The following is a 19,655-nucleotide window of genomic DNA, read 5'->3' as shown; positions in this document are numbered from 1 at the left end:
GACACACTCTGCGCTACAGGAGCAAATACGTTCGGCAAACTCCAAATCTAATCGAATTTCTACTTCAAACGAACGACCCTTTACATCACAAACGAGTGGGTCAATAAAATATAACATTACAAAGAGCCAAGAAGCTAAGTGGAGAATAAAAAATCTTTTACAGACCTCGCAGCTGTATTTACACATAGAATTAAAACTCTAGACATCAAGAGACGGGTTCTATAGATACTGTATTTTCGAAGACATCCATAAATTTCCACAATATACAACAATGGACAAAATTTCTTGACTGATACGCACCACTTGTACAAGCATAAACGCCACTTACGTCGAGTGTAGCATAACACCATGCCTGGAGATATTGACATTCTTAAGTAATAAATTACACGAGGGATTCATTTAAATATAGTTACATGGGAAGCCCGATACTCATGAGAACTCATTCACTTACAATACACATTATGTCACAGTTGACGGGTCTATACATAACGTTACGTCTATATGAACTTTTATAATTCATTTCCATACGACTCAATATACACTTACAATTTTAAACGTATGCCATATTAGTATGACGAACGCTGACGTTGTCATCAAACTAAATATAGACAAAAACGTTACCGATGATTATCTAAAACAAAGGCGTCGATTTCTCTCTAATAGCTCTAGCAAAGGGTGTACCAGTGGTTTATCTGTACGTTTGTTTGTTACCAGAACAGCACCCATGTTGTTGGTCTTTCTGTAACCCCCAGAAGTGTGGTTATATTTACGACGATTTGACAAATGGAAACTCTACCCTGGGCCAATTGCGGGGTCAATTTACGGTCAGTCCGGAGACCGTGCATTTGCTTTTATCTCTAATTGTGCCCCTTTCTGTATTTCAGCAGGTCTATTAGTACTATGTTGGAGAAGCTGTATTTCAGAACGGTTTTCATAATGCACCCTGGGCAGTCAGAGCAGTATCTCTGTTGACTACTAGTATGTTAGCCTGCTTAGGCTAACGTCACATTTCCATAGAAACGAACACGTAAAAATATACAGACATAATGCCCACGACTCTTTATGTCTTGTGTAGTTTGGTGTCTTTTATACCATACTTTTTTTGTTCTCGAAAGCTGACCGGCCGGGCCCCGGTTTGGAAACGTGACGCCGGCCTAGGGAGGCTGGGGGCAGGGCTGGGTACCGGTACAGAAAATTCAGGTCCAGGTCCAGGTCCAGGTTCGGTTCAGGTCCAGAGGATCAGGTCCAGGTCCGGACCTGAACCCAGACCTGATTCAGTATGTGAAAACTTGTGAATGCAGATACTCGAAACAATGGTCCATTTCGCTATATAAAAGAAATCAGTTTTGTGGAGTTTTAGACTCCCACTGGCGTTTTAAAACCCTACAAGGCTAACTGCCTCTGTACGATTGACTGTAAAACTTGGTAGACTCGGTCTTGATATTTCCTTTGACCGGTAAGGCCCGAAAACGTGTGAAATCCTGATCATATAATCTTTTCATTTTCCAATAGGTCCAACATCCGGTCCACCAAATTTTTTCAGGTCCGATTTTTCTGGACCGGTCCAATAAGAAAAACCCGTTTTGTACCGGTACAGTGTACCGGTACCCAGCCCTATCTGGGAGTATCCCAATTCCCAACTTTAACTTCAAACAGGCGCCTTAGACCTGTGAATGTTGGGTAAATTTTCAAAAGACACTCAATTATGTAAATGTCATTGTCAGTTCAAAAACCACTTCCTTGCATGGCACTGTATACAGAAAAGTAACTGGCTTTAGATATTCACAGATCACAACAAGATTGCACAATACATTTCTACACTTAACAGGGTCAAACAACAACGCAACAGACCCACGGTCAGGGTTACTATTCACAACACTTGGACAGACATGAAAATCTTAAGACATTGCAGCAAAGTCGGCTTAATAGGGCGGGCAGGTTGGAGTTCAGTAGATGCAGGATAAGGAGAATTTGCAAGCTGAGTTGGAAAAAAATACTTTTACGCCTTGACGAAATACTGTGCATACTCTGGGAGAAGCAGAAATTTCTATGGAGTATTTTACCAAACCATTTCTACTTATATCTACCAAACTGCATGGTTTACTGGGTAGACTATTAAAGACTATGCGAATAGGATGAGTGGAGTTACATGAACAGGTCTGCTAACAACTCTGTATATGGCCTGCCAATGGCAAATCTTCGTCAATATTTCATATTCTTTCCGCATCCTTAGAAGTCTGATAGAGACTATCGACCATCCCTTGTTTGTTTGTTTGTTTGTTTGTTTGTTTGTTTCGCACATAAAAAACAATAACAATACAGTCAAGAAAGTGCAGGAGGAGGGGAGAAGCCTGCATGGCTTATACAAAACCCTCCTCAAATCCCTACACAGCCTACTGGCCCGCCCCTGTAGCCCGTAGTCCTCAGGAGCACACCTCCTTCAGTGTGGCAGGTTTAGCGTGTTGTCCCAGCGCTTCGATCTGTGCCGAGTGCTCCTTGGCTTTGAGGCGGAGGGTGGCGATGCTGGATGCCCGGCGGTCGGACTCAGCCAGCGCCTGCAAGCCGTCCACCTGCAGCATTGGGCGGAACACGGGAGCGGCCCCGCGGAGAAACGGCGAGAACCCCGCCGGACCCAGCGGCGTTCTGAGCAGCCCACCGCCGAGGGCAGGGTGGAGGGGGAACGATCCAGGGTGGAGGGCGGGAGGGAGAGGGGACAGCGGCGGGCAGCTTAGACCGGGGACCCCCGGGGGATGTTCCCCAGGGTGGTGGGGAGCACAGCCCATGTCCAGGTAGGGATGGACCCCCGGGAGGCCCCCGGGGTGGTGGAGCTGCATTTGGGCTTGCTGTTGGGCCTGGGCCTTTTCTCGCTTCCGCCATTTGGCTCGCCGGTTCTGGAACCAAACCTGTAACAACAATATACGGGCCATGTTACAACAGATATGCAATAGAATATTTCATATTGATATACACTGTTATATAACTAAAATAAGGCCCATTTCGTTTAGACAGCGATCGCGCTGCGCTCTCACTGCAACCTAAAACGGGTGTGTTTTACCTTCGACATCCATACTGGGCATATCATACAAAAGTGTGACTGAAAAGACAACAAAACACACAAAGCATTAAGAGATTCGTTTTTCTAAACAATTCGTTGAGCGATCTCTTAAATTTGAGGAGCGCAGAGAGAGCGCGACGAAAGCGCCGTCCTATTGGAAAGGGGGTGTAAGACTGTAGGAAAAGGGTTTAGGAATCATGATCAGTAGGACATTTGCATACTACTGGCTACTGCATACAGTACGACAGTCAAAAAAGAATTTGAGAGGATGTCGTATTCTTTTGCCTCCTCTTGTAGTAAGTCTTTATTTTGTGAACAGAAAATTCAGTTGCCTAGGGATGATTTTTTCGGCATTTGAAATAGTCGGAGAGGTTCACAAATATATTGTACCGCTCATTTTGCAGTAATATATAGGATCAAACAAAATATATGATTTATGAAAACTATCTGGATACGAAGCAAATATGTGGATCTGCCCTTAAGTGAACTTTCACTGTATTGACGTAAAACAGTCTGGACTAAATGTTTTCTGTAAATAGCTCATAAACGCAAGAGTTTCGTCAAAACAACGTAAAAACCTTTAAAGGTTTTTACGAACACATAGAGAATACTACAGCTGCCACTTTGTTATAAACTGCATTTCCCTGAACAATCGGCCCGTAACTAACGGGAATAAAGAGGCATGTAACACGCCATATCCAACAGGGCTCCTTTAAAGTCGGGATGATTGTCTGTCGCTCAAGAACGGTGATTATACGTCTTTACTCTCGCTACCAGACGGTCTTCATTAACTGAGTAATACACATTCACCAAATTGTACACGCGTCAAGCTTGTAGATCGCTTCTTCTTTTCAACTTTTGACAACTTTATCAACTCGTGAAGTGGCAAACGCTACAGGAAGGGGGCATTTTCTTCTCCTACACGACCTGAGGAGTCTGACAAGGGCCAGGACCTTTCAGTTTTACTATAAGCAGGTTGTCACTCATACAATCCCGCCGCTCCCATCGCACTATTAGATTTGCACATTGTGTTTCGAGAACCGCCAATTTCGACCAATTTTCTCGAAATTACATCGACTCGAGTAACGCATCCTGTTGAATGCTAATAAAATTGAATGAGCCTTCTCTGTAATTTCCCGCTTTTCAATTTTGCGTGATTAGAGGGTTGGGTATGGATTGCTCGGGAAGACAAAGCGGGGCCGCAGAGATTTCCGAAGAGCGGCGGTAGATCTCTCCTATAGCGGGGAGGCAATTTGACGAGTTAAGCGCTGCGCGCGGCGACACAATCTGCAATCAAATCCTCCCGTCGCAAAACGTTGACAATAATTGCTTAAATAGCCCGAGAATTAGGCCAAATTACCCTAAGCAAATTTCCCCGCCAGCCGAGGCAAATCAGGGAGAAAATTCGGGGGCAATCTTTGCCGTCGAAAGAGGTCCCGGGGTTGAAGCCATTTTCGTTAAGAGTTGGTTCATTATCGGAGAATTGCCATTTCCCGTTTTACTTCTCGGCAGAAATGGGCATAATTGGGGCAGGGTAAATGGACACAATTTTCGCGCGCAATTTGGACGGCTGGCAGCGGGCAATGGTGATTATGACCCGGGATGTGTGTGTCATATAGAGTGGGGATGGTGGAGGGGGGTTCGTGGGAGAACTATGTGCGAAAAATTTCTCAACTTCAATTCAACTTTCCCCAAAAAGACTTAAAACAATTTTGTTTTAAGAAAAAAAATCCGATTGTGAATATCATTTGATATCTGATCATCAGATATTAAATTTACAATGTGTTGTTGTCTTTTGGCTACATTGGTTTTCCTTGCCATACATGGCATGCTCTTTACGTAAAATGTACCCTTATATTCAAAATAATAAAGATTAAAAGAATGACTGACGTTGACAAGATAATGAAAGAAAAGGAGTGAACAGACTTAAGTGGTGAATGGAAGAAACGGAAATAAATTTCACAGTATTTAGATGCATCAGCTCCTATGGAATGGTAGATAGATAGAATGTGTCAAAAGATAAAGCACTTAGATTATAGTGTCTATCCTATGGACTTTCTATGATCCTGCAGCAGAACCTTGTATTTTGATATCTTGTTTAGAAAAGTAGAGTTGGCTTAGTTGGACCTACCTGTACTCTAGCTTCGGTTAGATCCACTCTCATTGCTAACTCCTCCCTGTAATAAGGCAACAACATGTAGTTAGATGTTGAGAAACAGAAAGACGGTGAATGAAGAATAACAGTAATATCACATACGACTATTCTGATTCAAATACTAACTCTAAAACTTAACTAGTTAGGCTTGGCTTCTTTTCTTGGAGACAGTGGAAGACGAAACCACCAATTTATCATGTGTGAGTTCTGTGATGTTAACTAAGAGAAGAGTAGTTTTCTTTCCACAATAGAAAATAAACGACCTTTTTAAAGGAGCGAGGTCATCATCGAACGACAGCAAGGGCGTCGAGCCAATTAACAATTGACTTAAGAAATAGTCATTGTTATACACAATTAGCCTAGCTCTTTCATTCATTACAACCAATAACAGATGTTACACCAATAAAACAATATCCGTCGGTTTTAATTATCACTGGTCCACAACCCATGGATCCATATCTATACATGTAGCCACCATGACCGCGATTGTGGTCCAATTGTAATGAACACATGACATGTCACTCGGCTGATTAAAGTTGTTGTTCCACGGAATTATTTCAAGACAAAACAGCGCCCAGGGGAGCTCAGTGTTGGCTTTAGAGTTGATTAGCTTGTTGGGATTCCCCGGAAGACAGTTCATTGCCATAAGTGAGCATTGGCCCCATGGGAAACACGTCTATTGACACTATGGCAATGAAAACAATTTTTGTATCTATTACTCTGTATGATAACTACGAGGATTTGATCAGATCAGATCCCGCAGCCACCGTTATTTATGATTAACAAAGATGACCGTGGCCTGAATACAGTAAACTTTGACTTACATGTATTTGCCATGGTTTTAGTTTCGCGGTTTTCGAGAAGCCTTCCCACTACGAAACCACAAGAGTTTCGACCGCAAACAGTAAAAAACGTGTTTACTTGTTGTCATTAATCAACACACATGATGTGCAAAAGTTGACATGGGCATGCATGTGTCCATATCGATTCTGCTATGATACTCATACATCAGTTCACTTTTTGTAAATCCTAAAATGATGTTTGGGCAACAATCATTTTGTTTGTTTGACTTTTAACATGCGTGGCATGAACAAGATTTAAGAAGCTGGTATATGAAAACAGATTTTGTGTACTTCAAAGTGCCACACCCACACGGCTCGCTTATATCCTGTGCATTTCCCTCGTCCACCATTACAAAGAAGAAAATTTCAACCGCTTAAAGAAGAGACGTTTATTGATTTTGTGGTTGACAAACTCCACAGCAACTCACCGTAACATGCATGTGGCTGAACAATGTTAACGGGTATCACGATATGACATACTCATGAACGAACCCCACCTAGTATCCTGGTATTTATAGAACAGAAATGCCCATATTTCTACATATCTATCTGTCATATGATATCAGCTGTCTTCAAAACACATGTTACGTCAAAGCGTGATGCATAGAACAAATATTTACATATGATTTCACGAAGTTCAAATGAAGAAAGATATTAATATCAACCAAAGCATAAAGATATTCGATATTTGCATAAATGTCAGTTTAAGATTAAAGTAGTGTCATCAGGGTTTGTAATTCTTTATGTCGAGTAGATATAGATATGTAAACTCTTTTCAATTTTCACATTTCGTGTTTGTCAATGGCAGGGACGTCATCTTTAGTTGTACACGGTTGACAGTGAAGGCATCAATGTTGTATTGACTACTTCGTTACAAGATCATGGGTCCAATGTGATGCATGGAGACTGGTGTATCGCAAAATAAACTGTCCATAAGTTTTAACTAGCTAGTTTGTTAATATTTACAATAGATTGGGGAAACATGCCTTCACCTAAACACTGTTTGGCCAAGTCAATCAAAAGACTTGAAACGCACTGATTACAACAAGGAAAGAAGCTATTGAAAAATCTTATCTAATCGCTTTTGGTCGTGGTGAATACGATACCCTTCCCGACAAATTAGAAAAAAAAAGGCGAAAAGTTCGTTTAGAATTGTACCGCATAGATCGGAGTGAGTCGACTAATGTATCTATTCTGTCAGCTTGTAAAATACGGACTCTGGCAAAGATGCACATATCAAATTCAACTTATGATCATTTTATAGGACTCATCCTTCAAGCTCTGCGAGACAGATCCCACACGTTTGTGTTACAGATACACATACATGTATAGACGTAATCCAAACCAGCTTTCAAAATCGTAAATCTTAACTAGTGTATCAGTAATACTGTCTATATTTGACAACTTGTGAAGTGGAGAATGGCGCTACTTATACGTATAGTATCATTATAGTGCCTGTTTTGCTTTTATTTAGTCATTTGATGTGATGTGTTGTGTGTTGATATAAGGTACATCACTTGAGTGCAGTGCTATTTTGTCCTCGTCTATTTTTTCATGTTTGGTTTAAAAAATACAAAATTATGCAAGATTGCGCCATACAGGAGACACCCTATCCGGGGTTTGTAGAGGATTAAGATGACATCACGACCAGTCCAAAGGGTGGGGTATTTTCATGACGTCTGTACGTTTTCACCAGTAAATTCCCTTTCTGATTACTGCATCGAAATACAGCCTGCACCATACACGCCGTAAAATATACTGCAAACTAAGTGTTCACAGACGGTTGTTGGCAAGATTTCAATACGCTAAATCAAACTGAAAAAGAGAGTACTTAGTTCTTACCTATACGAATTTGAATACGTATAACATGATACCAGGGTTTGAAGAGGGTGAAGCACACAGAACTATAAGGCCCAAAACCACAGTATCCAAGCACTGCCTTAGTTCGATTTGTTTGCCTTTTTTTGTAAGCATAATTGTCTGTTTTAACGAAAGGTTTACACACAGATCTACTCATGTATTATAGTACATAGTCTTTACTTCTATTTGCTTCATTGTACTGTAGAGGGGAACGTAATAACACATTACCATTTTATTCTATGGAGTTTGCGGATGGGTCTGTTAAAGTGACGTGACAACATTAGCTCATCTTGTTTCATTTGCAGAAGAATACATGGCAACTTTTGTCTTGTGGTTTGATTTCTTGACTATACATTTTACTTTTACGCATATCATTTCCAAAACTGTACTCATTACAAGCAAGGACGTTATATAAAACTACAAGCTAACCCTCGTTTGACAATCTTCCTTCTTCAGGCATCGCTCAGGCTATGGATTGTATAGGCATAGTGGTTATAGACTCCTTATATGTTGGCGACCAAATGATTGTCTTGTTTTTGGCTAGTGAACAGTTTCTTGAGATTTGTCATTTTATTTTTGTTAAGGTTTTGTTTAGAGTCTAAAATAGGGCGTGGCTGTGAGGTACCGTAGCCACCATCTTATTAACGTAAGTCTCAAAATATCTCTTTTCTTTTGCTATTTATATTCTCAAACATAAGCAAAGGCTTTATGAAGGAACAAAATACAAACTTCGTACGGTAAAACATTTTAACTTCTTTGTCCTTTGTCTAGTATGTATGTTTGCTGGCATTATCGTTACGTTCGCGTTACTATTTCTGAGGAATTACAGGCACAGAACTGACATATACTTTGCTAATACTTCGATCACAGAGGAATTCGATTATAGTTAAGTTGAGCCATTTTTGTCAACGTCGACAACGTCAAAATGTGTGTCAGTCTGTCACTTGAACGAAATGTGCTACCAAATAGACAATCATCTCACTGAAACACACGAAACCGGGGTATGACAATGCACAGTATGCTTTGTATATTTGGCCAATCATCAAGATACCTCGCGTTTGATATATTTCAGCGCGTTCTAGTCTGACCAATACCATACAACTGTAGTCTGTGCAAAGGCATTCTTAGTATCAAAGTCTGCAAATTGTGCTTCGAAATACCTTGTTATGTTAGTAGTACAAATTCTATGAATCTATAAACACTAATAGACAAATGTCATGGGGAAAAGTTTGTACAATGCTTGAAATTGATCAAAAGTTTGAAAGAAAGATCAGTGGTTTGAAATTTTAATCTTGATATCGGAACTTTTTTTTCCAGCGTGTTTCACAGGCTCATTTCAACACTGAAGATTCAAAATATCTAAGTACTGGGACAAATTCCGAAATTATGTCGACTGTTTCTTCGTTTTTGTCTACTATGATATGTTTTGAGCATATTGCTATATGTCGTTTCCCCGTCTAGGTTTGATACGTTGTTATAGACGTTATGATATATATAATCTAGACACTGCCATCCAGTCGTATGGAATTCTTAGCCTCTTACAGGCTCCACAGGTCGCTAGAAAAATTGAGTTGGACCAATACAGCCAGATAACACACCAGAGGAGTTAGCAAACCATACTCTCCGGTCAGCTAGCTCATTTGGCATGTTATGCGTCTATGTTTGTCCAATTTGTGCTATTTTCCAGCAACCTGTGGAGCCTGGCAGATGCTAAGAAGTCCACACGGCCCTCACACGGACTTGAACATACACGCACATGTGAACCCACCTTAACAACAGGTTGTTTAGAGAGTATGTGAGCCCCGGTAAACTAACTTAGGATGGCAGTCTGGCTAAGTACTACTAAATAATATGGACTATATATATTGGACCATGAAATATACGGGCGGCCTGCCACGAAGCCGCAGCGTGTCTAGAACAACAGTCTCTCCGGGTAGCCGGGCCGGGCCGCCCACCCATGTTCCGCCATAATCTAATGTCATTGACAGAATCCCACATTAGGAAAGGTCAATTTTCCTGTCCGTTCGGTCCGACCTCTGGTCTGCTCGAGTTAATATCAGGAAAGTGAAGATCTTACGCGGGTGAAATTAAAGCCGGGCAACCGACGCGCTCCCGGCAGCTGGGAAAATACAGACCCGGCTAATTTTAGTGCGACGGTCCCGTCAACTGTCGGAGTTACGGTGTCGGGGTGTCACCCTTCCCCTTCCCCTGATGTCATTAGCTACTCAGGTCTTATGGACTTGTCGGTCCCTTCTTATCCCTCACGTCTGTCCGTACGGGACACTCGTGGCCGGAGCCGCTGTCACTGTCCTCAAAGCCTGCCGGGCATTCTTGCGGTCAAGAACGCCGACCCGGCCCGCAAATGGACAAACAAACTAGCCTTCAATGTGAATTAAAATAACAATAATAATTTGGCTATAGCGCTATTAAACCAATGGCCTATATCCGCTCTCTTTTTCGCATTTGTCATTTGTGGTGCCCCTATTGTTGTAAACTGCAATACGGTTGCAACCTAAAAACCGCGCAACTTGTTTGGTAGAAAATAAGGTATTTGCAAAATGATATTCACATCCATACCATGGCCTTATGACCTTAAAGTTACAATTATGCTGATAGCATGGTTTATAAGGTATGAACGCAAGTTATAATTTTCAATTCTGGTGTTCTTCATTAAAGAAAACTATTTAAAAAGAAGTCAAACACAACCTGTTTAGAAATAGCCAACACTAGTATTCGAGTAGCCTCTTTTCACAATAATGTTTACCACTGTTTATTGTCACTTGTATATCTCCTATGTTTATACCATGTACTTGAAATTAGCCTACGGGCATAAACTTGCAAATTGATTACTATTAAGAGGTCAAAAGAAGAGCAGAAATGAAGAAAAGCCCACCTGGTAAAAACGTCGGGGTAGTGGGTCTTGGCAAATGCTCGTTCTAGTTCTTCCAGCTGGTAGCTTGTGAAAGTTGTTCGGTAGCGTCTCTGTTTCCTTTTCCCGCCGTTTTCCAAGTCGATTCCAGCTAAAGAATTCACTTGTCCGTTGATACTGTCACAGAGATCGTTCAGTTTGTCCTCGTGGACGGCACCGGAGCTTGTTGGACTGCCGCACGGTGGCAGGTCGCTCCCCAGCGGCCCACAATCGCTCTCGCTCCCGCTGTCCTCTCCCTCGTGCATGTCCTCCTTTTTGATGTCTTTCTCCGAGAAATGGTTTCTGTTTAAGTCTTGCTTTAAGTCTTTCTTGTCCTCTGCTGATTTTCTCTTAATGGAGAAATCCAGGGCGGCACTCTCCCCGCTATTGTCCTCGTGCCCTGCAGCTCTCCCGATCGTCGCCACCTCCGCATTCATCCCGCCGCAATTTTCTGCAAAGAAAAGGCGAGAATTGAGCCACGGGGAAAGTTTGCTTTTGAATTAATGCAATTTGCTCTTTATTCAGGCAGAGTTTTAGGTTTGAGTTTGGGTTTTAGGGAGTCCTTTTGGGCTCGGTGTTTCTCTCCGGGGGCCCGGGGTAGGGCAGTGCGATCGCGGCGGCGCTATTTAGTTTTTTACGACCCAGTAATTGGCACCTTTCAACTCCCGGGGTCGGTAAATGATGACGGGACGCTGGTGGTGCGGGATGTAATTGAAGAATCTGACAACTGGCAAAGGTATTGACACATCCATCAAAATACGGGACCAAATTAGGCCCCCTGACAACTGGATTCTCCGGTTCCCTACTTATTCTACAGGATTTTATCTTCACTGCTTCCTTGTTATGTTCCATTTCATGAATCCTCATCCAAAAATCATCACCTAGCATGTACCTCTTCCCCTTAATGTCGGACATATCTACAATAGTTTTAGATTTTTAGACGTAAAGAAGAATGATGTGATACAGAACATAGTCAGATAGTTGCCCATCTCATCCATATCACGACGGGGTCCCCTTATCACGCTCTTAAACACTCCAGAAAGCGGCGGGGGAAAATCGTCGGAAATGGGGCAAAGTTTTACCGCATTACCCGAGCTTTTCGACAAAGGGGGGCAATTTGGACTCGTTTGTGTCGTGCAAGAAAGCATTACAGCGGGAGATAATGACTGTCCCGGCTACCATCTCTGGCGGAAAGAGCAATGCGAGCGGGACGCATACTTGGCGTGCATGCGTATTAAACTATACAGTCTGCGTTACTACATATATAGTTTTTGCTGTAATCTAATTGTAAAGCAATCGGAGCAGTATGCAACCGGATCGGCCACAGAAAGTGGGGTCGGGTTAGACCAGGGTAGAGGAGCCAAACCATGGCGTAATCACTTGTATCTAAAAGGCAGCGCTGAAACATGGAAAGAGCCAAAATGTTGCTCGCATACTAGCGGTTAACGAACTGTGTAATGTCGCCCTATAATAAGCGTTGAATACAATATTCCCGCGGCGCGAATCAACAGGCGTTATTTACTTAACTCATTAACCACACAAACATCTATTAAAGACAAGTAATCAAATTAAGACGACTGTGGCGTAGCAGAGCGTGTCTGATGGTCGTTTAGCACTGATGAGCGAAGTGTGGCAACTAAAGAAGACAGGCGTGATACCGTAACGGATCATCGAGTAGCGTAAACCACTATTTAACGTCGGCGTTGCGTGCAAAATGATGAGAACAGCTATGCACACATACTGCAGTTCCACGCAAACTTTGGTACAGACACAGTTTGGCGCTGAGAGAGAGAGGAGTTTGGTACGTACTTTGTACGAGGATAGAGCGCGATTCCTTTGCCCCTGGAGCTGGTCCGATCAGGCCAAGTCCCGCTACGATCACCGACCCTCTTCCGTCGCTCCCTCGGGAGGGGTTGCTCGTCCGCCCGAGGATTCCCTCGATGCTGTACGGTGATTTTAACGCAGTCATACTAGAGCGATATCTCCTCTCGCCTATACATTCACAACAGTATACTATCTTCTTAAGAAAGTTTGTGATGACCCCCCAGCAGTGGTGTGACAGTTCTTGCCACGGTAACTTTCACTCCAACCTTAACTGGGTCCCGCCACATACAGGCCGCCGGTTTACTGGATTAAATGGCCGCTTGCATATCAATTGGCCATCAGCCAATCACTGCTCTTAATTTCCTACGGTGAAGAGGGGGAAGACTGACGGGGTGGGAACTATTTGCTCTTCTATGGAGACTTCTCATTGTGAAGTTACTTCACCTTACACTACAATAAGTCTGTGAGTTCGTACACACTTTTTTTAATGAAGAGGGAAAAGACATGTAAATGTTAGTGGCAGCATTTGTTAAAATGTAATCAATAGTTGTAGTCATGACATGTTAAGATAGAAATTGGACCTTGGACTTTATGATTGAACATTATTCTATCCACGATGCTAAGATATCATTTAAAAGACAAGACACAAAATCTGTAGAATATATTTCATATCAATGAAATTAGTTTTAAGCTGCTGAAATAAATCAAAATATTTGGCCGCTCAGTCTTCACCGCCTCAATGGAAAGGTGGTAAAAAAGATTCTGTCTAATATTGCAATCCATGGTTCGTTTTTCATGTTTCCTCTTCCGTGCGTTTATTGTCTCTTTCACTCTGCTGTCATACGTAGTACATGTACTAGTATATATATATTTTGCCCGACTTTTGTGCGTTGTCAACTTTCTGATACTAAAAACAGTCTCTATATGTCACGGTCTTCATACGATTTCAACACCCATCTTTATTAGCCTCGAGCTCCATAAAAACACGGGCTTTGCAATCAGTTGGGGTTTGTTTGTTTGCTTGAAGTCATGTGTGTCCGCAGTTACGCGATTGACATTTGAATGTAAGGCAAGTCGGGGACACTAACAGGAAGTTGGGTCAAATATACCAGAAATATGGTTTGAGATACCGTAGTTATTTTTACGTTTTGCCGTTTTTGATGGATTGCGTTTCGATCGGAGATCATATTTTATATTTTTCTTACGGTAGTTTTATTCCTAAGCAAAACATAACACAGCATAACTACTTAACTATGGACCTTGCTGTTCCTCCTATTGTACTTAAAAACCAACACGCCGAGTGAATTAGATTATCCTCTTACTCCGCCTGTAATTTTGTGGAAATTGCCGAAGGAAAATTGCTTTAGATAAAACGCCGGCCATTTTCTACACAGTTTTGTCGTGACCGCTGCCTTCCTGATGGAAACATCCTAATTTTGATCTAATTGCGCCATTTATTCACCCGTTTTCGCCTCAGCACTTTAACAGAGGGAAATCTTGGCATGAATGAATGGATGACCTTTATTGTACGTTTATGCTCTCTAACACCCTTCTTCTTCTACTTTCGTGTCATCACTACACTTTCCTGCTCCAGTACTCCACACACTCCCTTCCTCTGGGGGTCAGAGCTTCTAGATCTTCCTTGGTGCATGGTTCGGGCAGGACGGAGCAGACAAGAAGGTGTTTCATAGTCTGCTAACAAGCTAAGTACAGGTCAAAGTAAACAGAATGCAGTTCCTAGTGATTCTGAGTACAAATTGTGGAAGGATGTGATATGAAACAAAAACTACAAAGTCGAAAGTATACTAGTATGAAAATGAACTTCTTCTCGCTTCTTAAGACAGTTGTAAGTGTAAAGGCAGATAGAGTTTAAAATAGATGGTTTGTGTAATTGCATAAGGAATACACCTCAAGCTATCTGGGAACAGATATCGTGGGGAGGGGGGCGACTAAAAGTTTTCACTGAAGGCCCGGCGAGTGAGATTCAGCGTAGTTTCCATCCTTTTCTAGCTCCTGTATACCTTTCCGACAGTCAAACTAAACAGACTATATAGAAGACGTATTCTAATAAAAGAGAACACGGCGATTTACCATTATGCATGCTACAAAAAGTCGTAGACTGGTTTATTCTAAAAAAGCGTTCAAAAGTTTGTTGGCAGCCCAGAGGCAACACTGCGCATCTCACAGTACATGACTTTTAAATACACATTACTGGACAGATAAACATCGCTATTCCGCACACCTAGTAAGCATGCCCTAGCGGCCGATCGGGCAACCACATGCTACCCGCATAGGATCCACTTGTGTCGAAAATTCGGGAACTATGGATGAATAAAAACTCTTTATTGCACGCGCCTCAAAGGGCTCGATACAGGTTGTCTATCGTTTAACTCATCAAACATACATGTATAAGAAATATATTCCCGAAAGTTACAACAACACACACAACAGTACATATGTTACATTGTAGACAAATGCATTGTACTAGGCTAACTGATCAACTTCTAGCTTTAAGATAAATGTGTGCATGTGGGAACAGGTAATAATTCTTATGATCAAGGTTTGTTTAAGTATAGATTGGTTACAAGTTGTTTCGCAACAATGTCAGTTCGCAATCGTCAGTTCGCAACAAGGAAAGTCTTTTCGCAACAAGGTACAAGTGTTTTCGCAACAAGGTACAAGTCGTTTTACAACATTTTAATGTTATTAATCTTGATAGCCTAATAGTATTAAAAATCGTATTCTTAACACAATTATACTCCTGCATGTGCACGCTTCGTATGAAACTGTACCACCAGGCGTATGAAAATCATCGGGCTGTCAGGTCCATGCGGCCCCATATGCATGTTCCTCTGCCGCCGGGGTTGTCTTTTGCACCCGGTAAGATTTTTACGTGGAATGAGTACAATTATGTTAGGAATACGATTTCCAATACTATTAGGCTATCAAGATGAATAACATTAAAATGTTGCGAAAAGACCTATACCTTGTTGCGAAAAGACTTGCCTTGTTGCGAACTGACGGTTGCGAACTGGCATTGTTGCGAAACAACCTGTTACCTATAGATTTATCCCTTCAATTTAGATATTCAATGAAATTATTTTTAATAGTTACAGTCAAACGTACAATGAATGAAAGGTGAAACTCTAATGTTATTAATCAAAACTTTAAGAAGAATTCAGCTACATGTAGTAGTACGTATAGTACATGATTTGGTATTATGACTTCAACTTTAAAATACAAATTTCGACTTTAAGATATTTCCCCTTCTAGACGTCGACATCCAACAGGTCTCGAGTGAGCCCACGGTAGGACATGTTACGTTCTAGCCATGACGCAGCGCTGTGTTTTCAGCTGAAATTTACAGAAAAGATTTCTCACAGAGAGGGAAAACATCCGGACGGCGCGCACAACAGACCACCTGTCCGCCCGGCTACATTAGACCCCGTAAGAACCGGATTGTGTGGAGGGAGACAAACGTCCCAGCTATCGGTAAACTTTCCAAACTCTTTTGCCAACACAAATTCCTCTATTTGCCTACTTGTTTAGTCTTTGATGTAAGTAGCGGCGGGTTAGCCCTCAACAGCTGATTTGATCCTCTTCTGCATAGGTTTGCGAAAACACAGTACATGTATATGCTATCGTTGTCTTATTTTGGGCAATAGTATAGTGGAATTAAAGAGGACACATCGTGATTCGTTTTTCTTTTGTTACAATTTCTAGTTAGTTTAGCCATTTTGGAATTTTGACAATTGTTCTGTTAATAATATACATTTCCGTTGTATACGATTTCACGGTTTGAGAATTGTCCCCTCTTTTTACTTACGGGAAAACGGAGGTACTGTTGTGGGTGTATCTGTGTGTGTGCGTTCGTGTTTCCTCATATTCATGGTAAGCATATCTTGATGAGCTCTGGATGGATTATGATGATATTTAGTGTGGGGGTAGGTCTTGGAAAGACGAAGGGCATTGTCACTTTGGGGCCTCCTGGTGGCTTTGCTTGCAGCAGAAATGTTGTTCTTTTGTATCTTTTGCCCTGGGTATGCCATGGCCTTGATTTTCAAACATTCAATGGGAGTGGGGCACACTTCAGAAATGTGTCATACATGATAGTTGTTCTGAGAAAGGAGAAGGCTGTGTGAGTAAGCGACATCCGGACTAGGAAAGGAGGTAAGAACGAGGGTAACATTTGGACAGAATCCAACCCCGACACTCGAGTGGCGCTCAAGAAGGTTTCGGCATCTTCGGCGCTTCACTTTCTCCCTTTCATGTCCCGTTACTTTCCCACCGCTACCCGATCGATCCCCCACTCCACCCCCCTCCCATCCCCCGCCATGTTTGCCCATGGTAATTAAAATTAATTTACTGAAGGGCCGGGCCCCCCGGTCGATGTGCCGTGGAGAGCGTGCTAATTGGTGGTAAGTGTCCGAGCAGTTTTTCTAGCAATTCCGTCTGATGGCCTCTCACGAGGCGGCGCGTTTGTTTCCACCTGTTTTAAGACTCCTTGACGAGCCTTTGAAGACGGGACTAAAGCCTCTCGAGGCGCGCAGGCCGCTTTGCAACCCCTTTTGCCGAGTCACCACATCAAAGCGCGCGGTAGAATAAACACCGCGCGACCGCCTGAGAGACTAGCCCGCCAATTTGCTCAGTTGGCGACGATATACATCGCCCGGGGTCTCTTGTTCTCTTACAGGAGTACGCCTGGATTGGTGGACGCGGGTTCGAATCCGGCTGAAGAGGCTGTGAGGTCAATAGACCACCATACACACTCCAGCACGCCCTGCCGCCGCGCCATGGTTGGGTCGCGACGCGGAACACGAGATTTACACAGATCCAATTTGCCGCATGTGTACCGTGACCGAACAACTCTCACACACATACTTGCTGTTCTTTTGGTGTCGGTTTGCAAGGCCGACTCCTTCAAGAAACGTGGACTACGTAATCTTTAACTTCAAGAAGCAAGATGCCTAATGGAGAAATTCGACAAGACTGTCTAGTGTCTATGAAAGGCAAAGCGTTTGAGCAATGAACACTGCGTTAGCTGTCGTTGGTCAACGTTAACTGCCAAGGCTCGCAGGGAACGTTGAAGACGTTCTACCTTTTTTCTTTAACGGAAAAAAGGTTATTAATTAGTGACTCCATCCAAAGAAGAAGTCAAATTAACAATGATGTACAAAGAATCATCAGACAAATCCTTGGAATAGAAATTTCTTTTAGTTTTACCTATCATACATATACATGTATGATGTGCTCCCTTGCAATAGACATGAGACGGGCATGGGTTTGACAATAAAGATTTCGATCTTGCGCATTTATTAAACAGCTCTTCAAGATAGAGAAGGTACTGCTTTCGGTACATTGTGAAAGCAGACGAAGTGATTTCCCACCAACCGAATTCTTGAGGATAATCTGCCTGATTGTCTTTAAGCTTCAAGATAAGATCAAACAAAGACTTAATCGTCGAACCTTCGCGGACTGTGCAGGTTACAAATGAAAGACCTCGGAGTGGAAGGGTAGAAAAAAATTAGTTTTGGGACAATGGTCATCACTAAATAAAGCGTAGATTGTTTTGAAGTCTGAAGTTCTGAAGTCATTTATTGTGAATTGAATTAATCACATAATGTAAAAGGGAAGGCGCAAATCTTGTCGTTGGGAATAAGAGTAATAAGAAATGGCAAGCAGTTAATACGGTGGTAACTTCTTCGAGAAAAAAAACAGCATCCTCCAAATCCAGTGTTTTGCGCCTATTTTCCAACATTTAGCTCTCTTTTCTAGTATTGTGATTTTAACGATGTAAACAGGCGTAAAAACTAAGAATGATCCAGATCCTTACATCTGCTCGAACATTAGTCTCCAGACTCTCCCCCTACACTTTCAATTCCACTTCACCCCCGCCAAGTGGACGGTACGACTGTGAAAAGTGAAGTTACAAAGCCAAGCCGCGCTGCGGCCAAAAATGTTTGTATTTCTCATGCCAGGGCGTCGCCCCTACCTCGTTACTATGGAGACCGCGTCACGGCGGGCGCTGTTTCTACATTTCTCGTCGCTCCTTCAAGAACAGCTGATCCTATAACAGACACTTGTGGGGAAAAGTATCGGGTAAAACGGATTAGAAACGCTACGTATATCTGGAAAGGTCTCTTTCTATTGTGAGGTATAAGTAGATGGTTTGAAATATGTTTACAAGCAATGAACCTAACGTAGATATTGAATTTTAGATTAGACTATAAACTAGAGTTCGGCCACCTCATACCTCAATGAAATATTTAGACCTTTTGTAAATTTTATACAAATGTCTGGCACACTTACATGATTTATGCATGGTAATGTTCATCATTGACTAACATACACGTGTCACAAGTATACAATACCCATCATTAATCATTAAGCGGTTTTGCAATTATTGCATATATAATGCAAATCAGTTCTTCATTAGCATATTTGGTATCTGCTTATGTCCCATCTATCATAATCTACATGTGTAACAAAGTCCAGTTATTGAAAACAATAGAATTGCGAAACTTCCACAATAATTATGCAAATTAAGTCCTCATTTGCCTAACATGTATATCATTATGAACATCGTACTTACTACCTACCCAAAGACGTTTCCACTACTCAAAAATCATGAACGTGGCACTTGAGGAACAATTTATCTCCAACTTTGAACCTCTGCTGCAGTACCGTAACTTGCCGCTAGGAGGCCCATTGGCCTTCATTTTCCCACCCCTACCTATCCACCAAGATAATGTAAAGGGACACACACTCGGCCCGCTGCAGTGCCGACGGAAAATGCTACGCCAACCATTTTCAAACTCGACCTTCCTTTCCGCAACCGCTACTAAATACCAAATATAATGAAAGTCCATCTATAGCTACTCTCGTTATATGCTGTTGACCTACATACAGAGACACAACATGATGTTTCAGCCGAAAATGTAACCTTAAGCTTCTTCAATGGCGAAGGTAATTATAAGCACAATCCACAATTGTATTCTTGAGTTTATCATA

The 19,655-nt window shown here is 42.1% G+C and overlaps 1 protein-coding gene across 1 annotated transcript; it reads right to left on the bottom strand.

The window, feature by feature from the left end:
• Positions 1-2,369: 2,369 nt before the first annotated feature.
• On the bottom strand, positions 2,370-12,952 carry LOC118428240 (aristaless-related homeobox protein-like). Its single transcript, XM_035838247.1, has 4 exons — positions 12,630-12,952; positions 10,806-11,271; positions 5,187-5,232; positions 2,370-2,903 (listed from the first exon to the last, which is right to left on the bottom strand). The coding sequence occupies exons 1-4, from the start codon at positions 12,787-12,789 to the stop codon at positions 2,424-2,426; spliced, it is 1,152 nt and encodes a 383-aa protein (XP_035694140.1). The 5' UTR covers positions 12,790-12,952; the 3' UTR covers positions 2,370-2,423.
• Between the last annotated feature and the right edge of the window lie 6,703 nt (positions 12,953-19,655).

Source organism: Branchiostoma floridae, chromosome 12 (assembly GCF_000003815.2).
Source record: "Branchiostoma floridae strain S238N-H82 chromosome 12, Bfl_VNyyK, whole genome shotgun sequence".
Classification (NCBI taxonomy): Eukaryota; Metazoa; Chordata; class Leptocardii; order Amphioxiformes; family Branchiostomatidae; genus Branchiostoma; species Branchiostoma floridae.
The sequence above is the reverse complement of the archived record's forward strand: the minus strand, read 5'-3'. Positions and strand labels throughout refer to the sequence as shown.